Below are 19,336 nucleotides of genomic sequence, written 5' to 3' on the forward strand. Positions count from 1 at the left end.
TTAAATTGTTGTTTGTTGTTCTCGACTTGATTTTTATTTTATTACCTCGTCTCCATAGTTACTATTTGCAAATAGTCAATAATATTGTAGGTCCATTTTATTGTTGTTCTTTCTATGCGCTGTTATAACACATTTTCATCTCATCATTTCATTTCTGTTGTGCATATATTGTTGTATAGAAGATATTTTAAAGTGTTTCATCAGGTGGAAAACAAATAGATAGATAGATAAATAGATAAACCGATATGTGGCATCATCTAATGTGCCTAAATTCATCTAGAAATTTTCATGAAAGTGACCCAAAAAACAGGGCTAACTTGGTAACTCATAGCCAGATTTTAACGAAACTTGTTTTATTCTGTTTTTATTCTTATTTCATTACAAATATGGCGCTATTGTGCAGCATTTTTACTGTATTTAATTACAGACAAGCAAACAAACAATCTCAGAGTTTTAGTAGTATATAGATATTTTGCATGCTATCTTGTCATTACAAAGGACTAGGCTACCCTCATTCAGTTTTCAAAATTGCATTCAAGAAGAATGCTTTAATTTTAAAAGCAATGAGAAGTCAAGCCATTCCTTATTTTGGATTAGTAAGGCTCATTTCGAAATCATCATCTGAACTAATGATCTTTCATAAAAAAAAAATTGAGACTTTGTTCACTTACACAGGTTATTGGCTTCTATAATTAGAGCCCTCTGATGATAAAACTGACAGCTTGGCCTGGGTATTGTTACAGTAATTTCATTCAACTAATCAGACTAATGAGCTTCTGGAAATCAAAATATTAAAAACAACAAACATTAAGAATAAAAAACTTAATGATATTGGAGATTAGTTTAGGATGAGTAAGTAACATACATAATATATCTTTACAGCTTTCTCATTGCAGAAGTTAGACACAATTTAGTTTGTGTTGATTGTCACAAGAAACTTAATATTCCTAATGGCTACATTCATTATTGTATTCAGATTAAAATTTGTCTATTAGTAAAAAGAATTTCACAAAAAAGTTTTATTTTCAATAAAGACTAGCTAATTATTAATTAATTCCCCACCACTATTTGAAATAATTGTATTTAAATATTGAAAATTACTGGAGTATAGAACCATGTTTTGTACATATTTCCTATAATATGAAAGTAAGTGGATAAGAAAAACCATTATTTTCTTTATTAGTTTGAAAAAATTGGGTCATCATTAGATTAACATTGATATTGTTTTCGGTAGGCAGATTAACTATTACTTTAACCCTGTGTATTTGGGTCTGACAAAGTGTGCATATCATGACCTTTCTTACAGAAAAATTCCAAACTTTATTATCAATGTATGTCAATAAACTTGGCATCAAAACATAGTTTATAATTCAACTTTTAATATTATATAAATTTTTCTTAGTATCAAAAGGAAATATTTAAATAATTTCTTAATCTTCACTTCTGTATATCACCAGACACTTCTTCCCTCTGAATTGCCCAATTTAGATTTTCTTTCTACCTTTATATGTTTTTCTGAGTTAGACACAAATCACAATCTTCTAGCATCCAAATTTCTTGCTCTATTGAAATATCGACAAGGAAGATAAACTCACATACCACATTCTCCTGTCACAGTTTGATCAAAACATTTCAATAATTCTCTTTGACATTTACTTTTGGATTATCTTTAACCAACAGAAAGAGAATATTTTAATTTATGGAATTCTCTATGAGCCCAACTCATTCTGATAACAAGTTTTGAATTATTTGGCCTCAGGTTCATTCTTTACTATTGTGAAGAGTGGCTAATGGAATGTATTTAACCATTTTTGGCTTAGTTAGAAAGCCAGTTAAATTATAGTAGTTTTGCAATGGCTATTTTTTGTGCATGGTAAGATTTTATATAATAAATTTTATATTTGAAATAAAAAAAATTTTCACATCCAACATTATCACAAAATATTATGGTTTGAGTGCTTTGCCAGTCGATAACAAAAAGACTGAGTCCTCCACACATATCTACTAAATTTCTTGTTTTGGATTTATATATTTTTTGTTTATTGTTATAAGAGTTACTGAAATGTAAAAATTTGAAACTTATAAGGTTAGATACAAAAACTTAAATAAAAAATTAAAGAAATTATTTGTGATAGTGTGAGTACATTGCAAGGTGTGATTGTGTAATTGGAATGTGCAAGCTGGTAATTTGATTGTTTACACAAATCTGTCTCATGGTAATAAATAGCTTTACAAGTACTTTGAGAGTGTTTAAGTGGAATTTTAAAGCAATAAAATGACATGAACAGATTCAAAAAGTCTTATTTTGTCTGTAAGAATAAATTGTGTTTAAACACCTGTTGCAATATAGTAATTCTAAAAAGAAGAAAGGGGAATTTAAATTTAGTTCTTATTGTTCAACTTTTCCTTTTATTTTACATTGCTGATTTTGCTACAGTTACTGTTAGGATTGAGAAAATAAATAAAATATAAGGTTTTACTGAAAAAACATTTGATATTCATTTAGAAAGTTCGATAAAATAGTCAAATAAAATATGAAAATTCTAAAATGAAAAAAAAAATATTTTTGTTCATAACATGAAAATCGACTTGCACTCAGACTGACCCAGTAAAGGCTTCATAAGTTCAGAGATAAATCTTTAATAGTAAAAATACTCTACTAAAAATATTTTCTTATGCAAAAAAGACTCGTAATGCTTACTAAAAGCTTGCTACATTTTGTGATGATACACTTAGTAAATTCAAAGTTATAGTATGTATAGTTTCATGGTGGCTACAACATTGGTCAAATCTAGGAAACCCATGTACAAAGTTTTGATATGTCTTATAGACACAGGAGCATTTTGAAAGATAATTATTAATGAATGTCATTTCACTGTGGCAAAAAAGTAGTTACTTAATGATTGTACATGCTTCAAATTAATAATATTTTGACGTGGACCGTCTTACCTTACAGGTTTTGTTGCCGCTGACATTCGTGGTACAGGCTCATGGACGCAGTTACTCTTAATTACTGATTATCATGAATATGGTTCTTTACATGATTACCTGAAACTGCACACACTAGAAGTTCCTGACCTACTTAGAATGACTTCCTCAATATCCTCTGGCCTTTCACACCTTCATAATGAGGTGTTTGGCAAGCAAGGTAAAAATTACATTGTCTTTAGGTCTGTGCATCACATGAATAATGATATGCTTTAGAGAAAAGTAAAAAAAAAATTTCAGGCCATTAACCATTGGAATAGAGTTGTTGTTATTGCCTTCTTTACGAATTAGTAGGCTGTTCATTTGTGATTTATTTGTTCATGCTGTATATTTCCTAATGTTGAATTAAAAGCTAAGTTATTTATAATGTCTTTTTCTTTTACAACTCAAATTGCTTTTATATAGGTAAACCAGCTATTGCCCATCGAGACATCAAAAGTAAAAACATCTTAGTAAAGAAAGATGGAACTTGTGCTATAGCAGACTTTGGTTTAGCTGTGAAATATAACAGGTAAAGTACCTAGTAATCAAGTTAAACATGCATATAATCCTAGTATAGCTTTGCTTGAATATCTGAAAGAAAAACAAACAACTTTGCAATTTAACCAGCTTGGTTTGAAAAATCCTCCTTCAAAGAACCTGCTACTCCATTCCAACTAACAGAAAGTATATTAAAGAAAATGAATATTATTTAATAGTGTACATCAAGTTTTTATTCCACATAAATGTACATTATCTGAAACTTTATCCAGTAATTTTGCCAGCTCTGTTTTAAGCAAATGCCAAACAATCAACCAGCCAAAAACTTACAAAACTCTTTGCCAACTATCTTGCAATAAAAAACAAAACAAGAAATTTCAATAGAGGTGAATGTATTATAAACATTTTCAAACCTATTTATAACAAGAAAGTTTATGAAGTGTAATCCTAAACAATCAGCAGTTTGAACTTCCTGTTTGGAGTAAATTATGATGTTCAGTCATAGCATAATGTTTCTCATAAAGTCTCATTGGCTAATTTGTATTGGGAAAAGATTTATAGTTATATTTATTCATTTAACTTCAACTCTTGTGAATGGAAGCTGTTAAATCAGGCTTACCAGTTGGATAAGGAAAAAATGGCACATTTTTGGTATGTAAAAGGCCAACAAACAAGCAACATATATTAATTGCCGTAGAGGTTCATGCCACATAATGAAAGGTAGTCTTTCAATGAATATTATGCCTTGTCGATCTGTTGTAAGTGCAGAAGTTTGAAATAACTGAAATGGTCTTATGCATTGCTTTCATGTGTGACTCTTTTCATAGAATTTATGCATTACATACATTATTAGAAATCTCTTGTAATGCACCATATATTTCTTCTGTCTTTTATACAGTAATTAAAGACCAGAGATGGCTTTTAATAAGTAATTAAGTGGGTATTAATTAGACTTGGATAATTTTTAAAGTTAGCATAGCGAAGTTGGATAAACTATTTCAACCAATCCTAAATCTTTTTTATTTTTCCTCAACAGTGAAGTAAATGAAATAGATATAGCTGCCAATAAAAGAGTGGGAACTAAACGGTACATGGCACCTGAAGTTATTTCAGAGACAATCAACACCTCTCATTTTGATTCCTACAGGATGTCAGACATGTATTCCTTTGCTCTTGTTCTTTGGGAGATTTCCCGATGCTGTGTTACAAATGGTAAATAAAAGATCACCCTTTTAATTTTCAGTCAAGTTTTACATGTATTTTAAGTTTATAAATGCTATTTATTTAAAATTTGTGAAAGTTTAAAATGTGTTGTTTGTTTATTATGAAAATCTGGTATTTCAAATTTAAAGATTGCAAATTCTGATTTTGCAACAAAATTATTAGTATTTGAGAATTTCCTTAATTGTTTCTGTGTATAACATGTTTATTGTAGAATCTAGATGGAAGAGTCATAAAAGCTGGGAACAAATTACTGCTAATTTCTGTTTGCAACTTGGATACAAGTGTAGTGGTATCAGTTTTTGCCAATAACTGTTTTTCAACCTCAGTTGTTTTAGTGTGATGTAATTACCTATTTCCTTCAGGAAGTTATAGGTATCGAGCTCATGTAATTTGTGTAATTTGATACACAAATTTCGCTTGTACAACAATACATATAGTAACTCTGAGATTTATTAACCTATCTTTCCAAAAACTTTCTATGTATGTTTGAATAGTAAAATCAATAACACTTTGTGTTTATTAGTGAATTACACTGAGGTCAGAAAAAAAGTGATGAAAGCTTATCTTGATGATATGTTGTTTAGAAGAAAAGATGTCTATGAACAACTTCTTCTACAGTTACAGTCCTGATTCGTTTTTGTTTGTTTTTTAAAGCTTTCTTTATCATTTTATACCTCATCTGAAATGTGATTTTTAAGTATCATATGAAAAAAAAATTATGAAAAAAATTGAGGCAGACTTGGTTAGATCATTTTGCACATGACTATGTCAAATTTTGTTTGGCTGACAAGACTACTGTGTTAGGTCTTATTTGCACTAAGCCATGCCAGTTTATGTAACTGCTTGAATGAGCCAGGAAATCACTGTAAAGAAATGTAAAAATTAATATGTAAATGAGTATAAAACTGGTTTGTAATTTATTACGTGTATATTAACCTGTATATATAGGCTTGGTTAATCTGATCAACCTTGTAATCACCACTTAGTTGTGAAACTATACACACTATAACTCTGAATGCGTTAAGTGTACCTTCACAAGATTTGACAAGCTTTTAATAAACATTACAAGTATTGTACAATGAAAAAATTTAATTTTTTAATGAAGTACTTTTACTAAATATTTGTCTGTTAATGAAGCCATTACTGAGTCAGTTTGCTTGCGAGATGATTTTTCATGTTACAGTGTTTCATATGCATAACCTTTACAACCACCTCAGTGAATATCAAAGTTTTTGTTAAAACTTTATACTGCATCTCTTATTGTCCGTACACTTACACTAACTGTTGTGAAATCATCAACGTGCAGTGAAGTAAAGAGTAGAAAAATATTTAATAAAATCAGTAATACTTTTTTTTTTATACAGAATGAATGTAGATTGTAACAAACAGTTTTAATTATTTATTCAAACAGCCTCAGTTTCTAATCTTTTCACATCTGCTTTCTTTTAATTTTATAGTTTTTAATATTGTACTTTTGACCCTCTCTGTAGTGAAAAGCAATATAACACAGTGATCTTTGCCCGGCATGGCCAGGTGGTTAGGACGCTCGACTCGCAATTTGCAGGTCGGCAGGTTCGAATCCCCATCACACCAAACATGCTACAATGTGATGGTCAATCCCACTATTCGTTGGTAAAAGAGTAGCCCAAGAGTTGGCGGTGGGTGGTGGTGACTAGCTGCCTTCCCTGTAGTCTTACACTGCTAAATTAGAGATGGCTAGCACAGATAGCTCTCTTGTAGATTTTTCATGAAATTCAAAAAACAAACAAACAACTGATCTTCCTTGTTTTTTTACTTAACCTAAGATAGTCCTAATTTTTATATTTTAATTACTGTTGTTAAAAAATATAGATAAGAAAATGGAAAATTTAACACTCGCTTCAATGTTGGAGCTATTTGCACTTTGATTCTGTGCTTCAGTAACCCTACTTTTTTTTTCTCACTATGTTAGTCGTTTTATAAAATAATTCGTGTAGCTTTCAACTGTGCATTTTAGAACACACAAAATATATTGGGCACTGGAAAAGAATGTTCCAAAACTCGTATAGTTTATTTGGCTTTCTAACTTAGCTATAACTAGTTTAAAGAATTCTATTACTGTTCAAAGCAACAACTTTACCCAACACGCATCAAGATTTTCTTGCAAACTATTATTTTTGACTGCCAAAAATAAACAAATAAACTTAAGATTTTTGCACACTGTTTTAGTATGCTCTTTGTAGTGGTTTTAAACATGTCCATCAGACAGTTAGACATGAGTGAATAATAGATTTGAAATGCATAAAAATATAGGATAGTCTTCTCTAATGGGTTTGACAAATATATTGATATCTCAGCAAATTAAGCAGTTATAAGGTTCAGAATTTATATTCATCCTTGTCAGTATGTCTAGTTTGTGTTTCTAATTAGTTAGGCACTGTAGAAGATGTGTTGTTGAAGTTATAAAATCTAAATCGGAGTGCACATGTGTTATGTTACACAGTAAAGATTGTGAATTTTTTAAATTTCCAATTAAAGAAATTCAAATTAGAATTATAAACTATAGTTTGATTCCAAGTTTAGTTATGTATATTGATAATAAAGGTCTTTAACTCTTTCACGTCAGGCTCATGTAATTTGTGGAAATCGAGTCACGAATTTCACTTGTACAACAATACATGTGGTAACTCTAAGATTTCTTAACATGTCCTCTCAAAAACTGGTAAGACTTTGTTAAAGATAATATGAATCTTGTACACCAAGAATGACATTTTTGTAATTGTTTTTACAAAAATAATGTGTTATTTATCTATTGTAATTACTTGCACTCAAACTCTTAAATTGAGTGCAAGGTGATTTTTATTTTAAGTATAAAAATACTTTTCGTGATCTTATAGAATATCAAAAGTTGTTATAAGGTATTTTTTATTTTCTTTACCATATCAATAGCTCTAGCTATTATCATCAATGTACAATGCAAGGAAATATTTAAAATTATGAAATAGAAAAAAAAATACATACCTTTTAATTTTGTAGAATATCTTTAAAGATTTTCCTTTTATTAAATTTGTAATTTCAAGTCTTTTCCTCTTCACATATAGTTAATTTTTAATGTTTGTTTTACTTTCAACAAAATATTTTGTTGAGTAGTCATTACCAGCCATTCATAGAAGTTATATTACTAGCTCAAAAGGTCAAGCTTTATCACATAGTCAGATTAACTCTTCATGTCATAGACCTTGTTACCAACTCAAATGACCATTTTATATGAAATAACTACTACCCTCAAGTTATGCACACACCCCCCCTCCCTTCCAAGAAGAGGTCAGAACTTGTCAATCTCTGTTATGTAGTACACCCACTGACATAGTTACCATGTATATAGCACCATTTCTTAGCCAAGCAAAAAATTCTGGTTTTAGCTGTATCACCCAAAAAATCTTTTAAATTGAACCTGTAGCATTTTCATATGATGTATAAATATATATGGTTTTTATAATATATTCAAATTAGTATAGTATTTTCCATGTAGTTGACTATTTAAGTAATGTTCACATTTTCCTTTGTTTCAATGAGCCTTCAAAACAACTTTATAGATATTTATGGGGGTATCACACAAACTTGATTTGTGTAATATATATTCCAGTCTGTAAGTTAAAAAATAACAATCTTACTACAATTGGTGCATGTGTTGTATCTAAGAATAGTAGTTATGAGAGGCTGTACTTGAAGATGAAAAATGAGAAGTAAGGAGACTGATGGATTCTACCTTGATTAGTCTATTTATTTATGATTTAAACAAAATTATTCATGCAAATCCATTATCAGGTGTTCAACCAAGTATCTGAATTTTTTTCTAATTTAAGGAAAAATTAATTAATTTATATCAAAAAAGCACTTTTAATGCCTATTGCATAACAGTGTCTACCACTTTTTTTGAGCAGCTGAGAAAAGAATTTCAGGATAAGAACTGAGGGGTTTTAACATATGTCATTGGTTTCAGGAATCATGTGGTACACGTGTAGCTAACTTGCATGACATGATAAAGACTGTTTCTTATTTTTCATGGTCTTCTTAACATGTGACCTTAATGCTCAGGATGTGAGGATGTCATTCTTCCTATACATAGGTTCATATATATAAAAATAGAATTAAAACTTGGTAGACAAATTTCAACTACATTTTTTTTCGTATGTTTGTTTACTAATTAAAGCCAGCATTTGAGAGAGATTTTATATGTGGTATATGATTTAAAGGAAATACATTCAGGTAAGTGAATTTCCAAATTTTTTCACAAAAATTTTCTAAAACAAATCATCATGATGAAGGAATTTATATTCAAATATTATGTGGATATTGAAATATTCATTTCTACTTGATTTTCTTAAAAACACAGTGATTTTTTACCTTTTTTATGTTTCTAAAGACATTTTGAGATTAAAGGCATTTAACTGTATATTTAACTTCACTTTTCTAGGTGTTGTGGATGAATACCAGATACCTTACCATGATTGTGTATCATCAGATCCAAGTTTTGAGGACATGAGAAAAGTAGTGTGTGTTGAAAATATTCGACCTGCTATTCCTAGCAGGTGGAACTCTTGTAAAGTAAGTTGATAAAATTAACTTTTACAAATAAGCCAGGTCGTGGAATATACTAGTTTTTCAGAAACCCTTTTGCAATTTTTTAAATTATTTCTCTCTCAATCAACCACTTTCTCACATTTATTTTATGTGCCTTTCTTTTTCTCTTGCCTATGCTATAAACAATGTATGTTAAGAAGAGCAAGGTGAATTTTTTTTGGCGTTGCTGTCTTAAACCATTTAAAATTAACATTGTCAAATAGCCACCACAAGTAGGTGTATTTTCTATGTGAGGTGGTAGTTGTGGAGGTGTGGGAATTGCCATCATTTTAGGTAGAAAGTATCTGAACTTGCTGTTCCATTTTAATAGTGTTAGTATTTCAACTTATAATGTAGTGTTAAGTAAAGCAGCAAGTCTGTAAAAATAACTCGCAATGTTGATAATTTCATAGTTCAATAATGATGCATGCTTTGCAATAACATTCTTTGGTTTACAGAATCCTGTAATGCTCCATTGTAGAAATTGTGAAATAGTACCTTACATATGCATTTGTTTTTAAGAGTTAAAAAAAAAGCACATAATAACAAATTTGTTTAAAAAAAACATCAGGTAATAAAATCGGAAACTTTTTCTGAAGATCAAACATATTTCTATATGTTGAAAGCTTAGGAATGAAAAACACATGAAGAAAATATTCTGCAAATTATTTGTGTGTGTGTGTGTGACTAAGGTCCACATGCCTCCGAATGCATTTGTGTTATTGTCTTTGTTTAAGCCTTTATTAGGACCACTTCTATGTGCCTTATTCATAATTCAATCCTTAATACTCCTCTTTTTGTAGTCACTGCCTTGTCTGAATTTTTTCTGATATGAACTTTGATAAGAATTTTTACCCTCCAGCCTGTGGCATCGATGGTGCAATGAGCTGTGCTTGCAATTAAACTCCAGATTTTTTTCAACCTGTCCTCCATGCATGATACATAAACAGTGAAATGAACAATGTCAGTCGTGTTAGATGTCTTGACAATACATAATCTAATGGTCTACTTTATGTTCTTTTTTTTCCAATGTGTTGTTTCCACAGGATACTCCAGTCCATATAAGCATAATATGCTGTTTACAATAGCATGAAGCTGAATTTGTTTTTCACCAGTCTATATGTCATTTCATTGTTTTGAAATTGGAATATATTTTGAGGTTGTATTGGCTGAGTAATGGTTTTAACTTTTTATATAATGTAGAACATAGTGCATAGTTGTAGTGAACATTTTTGTCTGTAATTTTGTTATTTGATTACTAGCCAAAAGTGGAGAAGCTTCATTGTTTTCAGATTTTTGTTCTTTAGTAGGCTGAATAGTTTAGTTTTCAAAATTTCTTGTGGCACATGGTTTGTCTTACATTGTGTGTAAGTGTTTCCATGATATCTACACAGTTCATCCTGGATGGCAGGAAGAAATGCATAGGTAACTGTTGATATGTGTTGGTTTTCTGTAATGTTTGGTGTCCATGTCTGTGTCAGTTTTTGTAATTCCCAAATTCAAGAAAGAAATATATTGAGCACTTTTCACTTTCATTGTGAATTGTGTTGGTTATTTCAAACTGTTCCAAACATTCAAGACTAAATACAATGTATCATCTACATTATCAGAAGTGTCTTGTTTTTGAGAAAGGAAGTGAAGCTTTTTAAAGCATTTTTTCAATCAAAACCTGGTATATGACCGGAGATAAGAGTGTACCTTCTGGTGCCGTGTTGCGTCTTCCCAAGTTCTGGCTTCCATCAGAAATATGAAGAAGACAGCCCAAGGTTAAGCAGATGTTCAGATGGATTGAGGGTAAAGGTGGCCCTCATGTGAAGTGGTTAATCATACTTCAGTTTTTTTTAATATAATATTTATGGCATAATAAACAGATTCATTGGTGAAGTAATAGGACAGAAAGGAATGTCAGTCTTGTTTGCTCTTGGTAGGCTTTATATTTCAGTTTTGTATCATGGTGAATTGAATTCTGGCATTAGTCTCATTTGAAGTTTTTCTTTTCAGCCATTTTTTTGGATCAAGCATAGTTTAATTTGTTATATCTGGGATTTTGAAATGTATTTTTTTTTCATTGTAATGTTTTCAATCTACAACTGTCGGTTTATTGACTTTATCAGCTGGAGTAATAACTAGATCATCATTGTTACATAGTTCCTTTATGACTTTTCTGTAAGTGATTCAAGTTTACTTGAGTTTCCTTGCATATTTCAAAGCATGAGATTCATCATTATGAAGTTCCATCCTTTTTTATTTGTCTTGAATATGAAGAGATTATATAGATATATGGAAGCTGCTGGCATCTGATTTGTATTTCCTCATAAACTGAAAAAATAATTTTTCTGGTACCTGTATATCAGAAGTGACAAATATAAATCTTCTGTTGTTTTCTTATGCTAGTGAAATAATTTTACTGTATGTTATAAACTGTAAAGGAGGATGTGCTTATATTTGTTTAAAAATGTAAAATAACTTAAAAGTTTCATAAAGTTGTAGGAGAATGGGGGATTTTTTAGGGCAAACTATGACATAGATTTAATATATTGCATTGAAATGTTTTATGTTATCTAATCAAAAGGTTCATTAAATGTTTAAAGTAAATGCTTTTAAGTGTAATTTTCTCTTATATTAAAATTAATATAAACTGAAGGTCAAATTATTTGAGTCTGTCTTGAAATATCAAACTTTTTAGGTGCATATTGGCGTTAGGAATACGTTGTAGCTTCTGAAGAGACTCCTTTCATGCCCCGTTATAGTTTCGATTGAAAATCTTTCAAAAAGCTGTATTACATGCAAATTGAATTAAACATTTTTATGATAAACAACTGTGAAAACATTTTTGTATTGGTATTTCTATATGTATTTGTAATGAAGCATTTAAGCATTGTTGATAAAATATAAAAACTGTTTGACTATTACATCATCTTTACACATTTCCAGTATTTTATAGTATATGACTTTAATATTGAATACCTGCAAAAGTGGATCCAACTTATGAGCATAATGTTGAAGCTTATTTATCAAGAAGTAAAGCTATTGTGTCTGACATTAAATTGTCTTTTAAATATGGAATAATGGAACTAATTGATCACCACTGAGCATTAAAAAAAGCCATTTTATGATTGTACTAAAGATACTTTTAAATTCATGGATCAACAACAGCCTTTATTTCTTGTTTTATTATTGTCACAGAATCTTTATTTAACTTTGTTTGATCAGTAAATGTCAAAAATCATTGTTTGAATTTTTATTGCTACTAAAGTTACTTTGAAATTTGTGTATCAACATTAGCTATTGTTAGGTTTTATTTATTACATGGTGATAGCCATTCTGGTTTTCGTTGTTGTTTGTTGTGACAAAAGTTAATTTAAAACTTGTGTGTCAACAATAGCCATATGCCTGTTTCTTTTTTATTGTTACGAAAGTTACTTCTTACATAATGGGTCAACAATTATTGCTCCAAAAGTTACATTTAAATATTTATATCTATCGTATTATGCCTAGTACTTGTTTTTATTGATGTAAAAAAACTCATGTTCTTTATTTATTTGAAGCAAGGGTTATGCTACAAGCCTTTCCTATCAAAGATACAACACAACTTCTAACAAAAATTTTAGTTCTTGTTGAACCTTGATCGTGGAGTTATCCCTTTTATTTTCTAGCTTAAAATGAACTTTTCTTAATATATCAGATTAGCTTAATGTTACAGAGCCTACATTTTATTTTACAACTACAAATATGTTGTTTTTTAAATGAAAAAGAAATTGCTTGTTAATTTTATTGGTTCAAGAATTTTTTTTCCTGTCTTATAATCATAATTTCTCAAATAATATTGAAAAAAAGCTAAAACCATTGTGTAACTGAAAATTAGATTTAAAAATTCTGTTAATATATATGGAAAAAGGCATGGTTATTTTGAAAAATGTTATGTAGTATATCTTTGTATGTATATTTTGTATGATTTTATTTTTATAGGTCCTTCAAACAATCAGTAAAATCATGCAGGAGTGTTGGCACTCAAATCCATCTGTCAGACTTACCTCCTTACGGGTGAAGAAAACTTTACTAAAGTTGAATAGTAGCCAAGACTTTAAAGTTTTTTAAGGCCAATACTACCTCAACTTTTGAGCATTGTCAGCTTCAGTAATACAGGCCTTCTCCATCTCCTCTAAGGAGGCAATTGCATGTGGAGGTCAAAATATTTGAAACGTGAGTGGCAGCCAGTGGCAGTGTTGACAAAACCAAATCAGTATGAATCTATCTACACTGTCATTCATTTAAAAGGAGTCTTTTGAAGCATGCCAACAATGCAAAGCCTTGCGTCAAGGCTATTCTTTTAGAAAGCCTGGAGTGAGATATCCTCCCTCACCTTTAAGAAAATTTTTTAAAAGATTTTTGAGATTTAGTGCTTAACAGGCACAAATCAAGCTCCTGATGAATGGAGATTTCTAGGGAAATGAGCTTCCAGTACAACAACATAAAGTTACATTTATCATAAACTGTACTACTGCTGTTCTAGCAGAAGGATGGTCACTGTAAAATATGCAATTTTGTAAGGTAGAGTGCCATTTCATTAAGTTATCAGACTTGTAAGTACAAGTACTGTTAAATAGTACTGTATGTGAAGTGGTGTTTTTGTAAGAATTATGTTACTTTTTTTTTATATGTTTCATGATGAGATTCTCTGTAAGGTAGAGTGACAAGAAGAGCTAATTTTGTTTGTATGTATGTCTGTTAAAGAAATCAGTGATTTGTTAGTACAAGCTTACTTAACTAGATACAAATATTTAAACAAAATCAAACAAATTTAATTTGTGTTTAACTTTTGTTTAGAATATTAAAAGATATGAATTTCATTTACAGGAAGAGTTATATGGTTTGAACTAGTACGTGAAAAAAAAAAGTTTAAGTTCACACATCACAGATGATAGGAAATGGTCCATAATTTGTGTTTTAAGTGTAAATGTTATGTAGTACGAGTTTTTTATTATTCACACTGATTCAGTGTAAGAAAAATACAAGATAAATGTAAAATAATACAGTGATTAATTTTAATCATAAAACATTGTTGAGTGTACTCTTACGTTATCTTTTTTTTTACCCACAAGTAAACGTCAAGGTCGTAGAATATTTAATTATCTGAGATTTTGATAATTTCAGGGTTCTTTGATGTGTTAATATAGACAGTGTATGACTTTTAGATTCGTTGAATGTTTTTATAATTTGTATAATAATACTTGATAAATAACATGATTTATTTACTACCAGTTTTAATAGCCAGCTTAAAACTAAGTTGAGTGTAGGTCAGTTATCAGAAAAAAAGTTTATGTAAACTTATATCATTACATCTGTAATTTACAGAAAGTAGAAAGTATGTTTAGCAAACATATTTAAGCATAAAACTGTTCCAGTGCACTTAACATGGAAATATTTCCACATTTAAAATGTACACTTGATCTCTAATATTTCCACCACAATACAGGTACATGTGCTAACCACATATATCTGTTTCAACAGTACACACTTGTTGTGCAATATTTCCAACTCCAGTAATGTACATTTAATGTGGAATATTTCCAAAACAAGAAAGGTATGTGTGGCTAACACCACAAATTTGTTTCAATAGTGCACACTTGTCAGGGAATATTTCCATCTACAGTAATGTATGTTTGATATGGAATATTTCCAGAAAAAGAAAGGTATGTGTAGCAAATACTACAGATTTGTTTCAATAGTGCACACTTGTCAGGGAATATTTCCATCTACAGTAATGTACATTTGATGTGGAATATTTTAATCATAAGACAGCTGTATGTGGCTAACCAAAAAACTTTGTGGAGTGTAGACTTGATGTGGAATAATTCCAACACATAAGACAGTTATGTGTGTTTACCACAAAAATTGTTTCAGTAGTTCACATCTGATATGGAATATTTTCACCATAAGACAGCTAGATATGATTAATAACAAAATTGTTCCAATAGGGCTTATTCTTACTTCATAGAAAATAATTCTACATCAACACAGATACAAATGACCATCCACATAATATTTTGCTTCCTAAGCAATAGTATTACCTGTGAGATTTCTTTGTAAGGAGGGCAGGAGTTGTGCAGGATATCAAATGCCATACATTTAATTTCACAATAACTTTTACCAGTCAGTATTTTTGAAAATTTAAAAAAAATAAATAAATTCATTGTAACTAAGAAATGCATTTCAAGCTGAATCCAGAAATATGACAAAGCAAAATAAAACTTGAAATTATTATTTTTTTAATTTCAGGAACAAAACAATTCACTGGAGAAAGAGTTTAAATATTTCTTTATATATTTTAGAAAAAAAAAGTTTGGAATATTGTTTTTAAAACTGGATAATTATTAATGTAAGTATAAATTACAAGTCCTTCAGTGGCAAACTTAAAATGTTAAAATCCAGGGTTTGATTACCATGGTGGACAGAACAAAGATAGCCTGTTGTGTAGCTTTGCACACACACACAAAACAAAAACAAAGAAGCATAATAAGTGAGTTACATGGAAATAAATGGTCACAAAGCTTTTTATTTAGTTTGTAATATATTCTGTCAAAGTTTCTTGGTTCTGAAATTTGTGAGGTTGCAATTCAAAGTGTTACACAATCATGGGTAGTGCAGTTTGCCATTCTTATGTTAAAGGCTGTTAAGCCTAGCTCATATTTCAGATTTTCATGGAATTCATCTGTACTTTAATATTGAAATTTTATTCATAGCTTTGGCAGTTTTTTATATATTTTTATGGTAGCATTTTAAAGTTATTTAAATGAACCAGTTTTTAACAATGGATGTAAAAATGAATACTATGGTAATTTACTCAAAGGTTAAAAAAATAGGTTCATGCATTGTAATTAATAGAGTGAAAATATTTCAAAATACGTGTAAATTTGTTTGTTTCTAAAGATGATTTATTTTAATATAACTATTAAGTATTAGTTGGGTAAAACCAGACAGTCCAAAAAAAAAAGATTACAATAAACTTTCTACAAATATTTCATTGCATTTAAACAGCTAAATAAGTTACTGATTTAGTAACAACTATTACAAACGTACACATATGTATGAAATCAAATTTCAACTGAACCAGCATGAAGAAAGGGGGAAAAAATAACTGATAACTATTGCCTGGTTTGAGTATTAAAATTTTGCTGATGTGCAATATCTCAATCTTTCTATCTTGCTGTAAAAAAAGTGTACAATTACTATACTACCTCTTCTTAATTTTAATCTGTATAATTTCTTACACATCTTTCTGGGTATTTTAAGCATGGTAAATTACAGTACTACTGTAATAATTAGAAAGACTAGTAAAATGAGGCAAGAAGGATTGGATGCAGGATATGAAGGTAATACAAAGTGTGAAATCTTCCAGTTATATCTGTGAAAGCAACAGATTTTAGTATGCTTTGTTTCTGAACTCGCATTATTTCTGACACTTGGTAAATTTAAATCATAGATTAACTACGTTTAAGATATTCGCAATTCTTTGTGCTTATTAAAATTAAACAGATTGCCCATCAGGTATGGTACTAGTTTTTTACTGTAGTTTTTTGTTAAACTAAAACTTAGCTCATATACAGTGGAAACTGGAAACAGTGTTTATAATCTGATGGTAATTTTACATTTCTTGGCAAGGTGAATTCAAACATGATTGCAGTTTCATTACTTAAGAAGAATATCTTTGAATATCTCCAAGAACTTGAAGAAGTAATATACAAGTAATAAATATTTTTGTATGGATTTTGTTCTTTAAGAGGTGAATCTTTGGTTCAGTTTCTGTTGAAGTATTTGGAAAGTGATTTGGTGACTGCAATGATTTTTATGTTAATGCTAAACATTGAGATAGATGGTTTAATTTTGCTGCTTGAAACTTTTCTATAAAATGTTGTTCAAGTGTATTATCTTTAAACCTCCTGTGCATATGTGTGTGGATACTTTTTTCAACATTTTAAAGGTAATAAGTACTTGAAAAAAGGAAGGAAGAGTTACAGCAACTTGAGTTCAGTTGAAATTAATTTTTATCATATTGCTTTTTTCAACTGATACTTACTTAACTGTGATTCATTAGTTTGTATTGTTTTAAACTATATCAGTTTTGGCTTTTTAAGCTTCCACTACAGTTATCATGCTTTCAGTTCTGGATTTATACATGTAAATCAATTGTATTTAAAAAAAAATTAAAATATACTTAATGTATTTGAAGTGTGTCACAAACCAAGAGAAAGTCAAAACTTGGATAAATCCAGACAGAGGTGTTTTAAATGTATTTTATTCTTTCGAAAGAAATATCCATTGGGAGTTGTTTCTTTCAGTTAAAAATGCTCATTCCAACTTAGATGTGTATTGTAGAAGAAGAAAGGTCATGTCGGTGTTTCTGAAATTGTTGTAATTATTTTTACAAACACTGCCTTAATCAGAAAAATATATATGAACAAGATTATTTGTATAGTTATGTTTAGAACTCTCATCCAGTAGATCTGTATCTACTTCTACATTGTTTTCCCGTTAATAAGTAAATATCTGTTGATTCTTGGTTATTTTGTATTTATGTAGGTTGTTTTCATGTTGCTGGCAGCGTGTACATATACCGTTGTATGGGCAGTATACTTACTGATAAAATTTCACTTTCGTTTGTTCACTAATCTGAGGAGCAATGCCTACCTAATTTCACAAACGTTTAGAAAGTATACTTAAACGTATTATAAACTTATTAAAATACTTAGTGTGTTTTTTTTTTCAGAATTATTTGTGTAAATTAGTTCTGTACTGTCATAAACAGTATTTTTTTTTCGATTCTTATGACGCTATTCAAGAAATACGTAATCGTATAAGTGATGAGAATATTAAAAGAACAGTTTCAGCATCTTGCCAAAATAGTGAAAGATTCTAATTTCGGTGAAATAAACATGTTCAAATGCTGATGATTACACTCTTGACGATTTTGAAATGTTTAATGCCAAAATCTGTACATAAGAAAGGAACTTGTAAGCACTTTTACTTCGCATGATATATAACAACCGCATTCTAATTGGATAGTCCATTTTAATGAAAACGTTCAAGCAGTTAACCTTTTGGTAATAATTTTCCACTGAAAGATAAGTAAGCAACTACATGAAATAAACCTCTTTAGATTTCTGGCTTTCTGTGCCATATAACTAAAGAAATGTGTATGATATTAGAACTTCACATTTTTCTTAGTTCAAAATAGACATACAGCTGTTTATACAAATATAAATAACCTTTTCGTTAATAAATTATAAAGATGTAATCGTAAGTACAGACTCGCTGTGTTTTGATATGTAGTTTAATCTTAACCTCTCTCGTCCCATGTACGTTTTGCTTTTTGTCTTTTTGCATCATTATTTTAAACAACAGAGAAATATTAAAATTGAATCAAAATGTTATTCCTAGAATAGGGTGGAGTGAATTTTGTGATTTTTCAGTTACTTGTTATTCCCAAGTGCTTTTGGGTGTATTTAAACAAACAACTTTTCTTAAGACTGAGGGAGGGGGGGGGGTGTTTAGACACTGCTAAGAATTTAGTAAAGAAAGAAGTTTTACGTGTTACCCGACTTCTTTATGTATCCGTCAAAATTAGAAACAATCGCTTCAGTATTTCAGACTTTTTAGTCACTTTTCCTTGAGTTAATGCTAAATTAAGATTCTGTACACAAACATCATTGCATATGTTCCAGCAGAAATATTTTGTCAAACAACCTTTTAAATGTCTAAGACATTAAATCGGAATCAATGCCTGATGTTGATTATAGTTGTGGTTATTTAATTTTAACCTTTTTAAAGATAGACCTAATAATATAACTACATATTCTACATAACGAGTTTTGTATTTATGAAAACTTGTGTATTGTCTGTTTAATTCAATCTTGTTTAAAGTGGCTGTAGGTTTCTGTTTTTGTTTGAGAACAAACATATCTGTACAAGAACTACTTGTCAGACTGTTATTTGCCAAGATTGTTTTTCCTTCATATTCCAAACAGTTGAACTGTTTATGTAA

At 29.7% G+C, this 19,336-nt stretch overlaps 1 protein-coding gene across 1 annotated transcript in view; it reads left to right on the plus strand.

The window, feature by feature from the left end:
• The window catches only part of LOC106460237 (bone morphogenetic protein receptor type-1B-like), a 64,715-nt gene extending 50,412 nt beyond the window's left edge, over positions 1 to 14,303 (plus strand). Inside the window, exons 7-11 of the mRNA XM_013919958.2 lie at positions 2,957 to 3,148; positions 3,394 to 3,499; positions 4,505 to 4,680; positions 9,149 to 9,279; positions 13,264 to 14,303. Of these exons, the coding sequence (XP_013775412.1) occupies positions 2,957 to 3,148; positions 3,394 to 3,499; positions 4,505 to 4,680; positions 9,149 to 9,279; positions 13,264 to 13,392 (734 nt within the window). The 3' untranslated portion in view covers positions 13,393 to 14,303. The remainder of the gene's footprint in view (positions 1 to 2,956; positions 3,149 to 3,393; positions 3,500 to 4,504; positions 4,681 to 9,148; positions 9,280 to 13,263) is intronic.
• Positions 14,304 to 19,336: the final 5,033 nt, after the last annotated feature.

This window comes from Limulus polyphemus, unplaced genomic scaffold (genome assembly GCF_000517525.1).
Source record: "Limulus polyphemus unplaced genomic scaffold, Limulus_polyphemus-2.1.2 Scaffold1, whole genome shotgun sequence".
In the NCBI taxonomy this organism is placed as follows: Eukaryota; Metazoa; Arthropoda; class Merostomata; order Xiphosura; family Limulidae; genus Limulus; species Limulus polyphemus.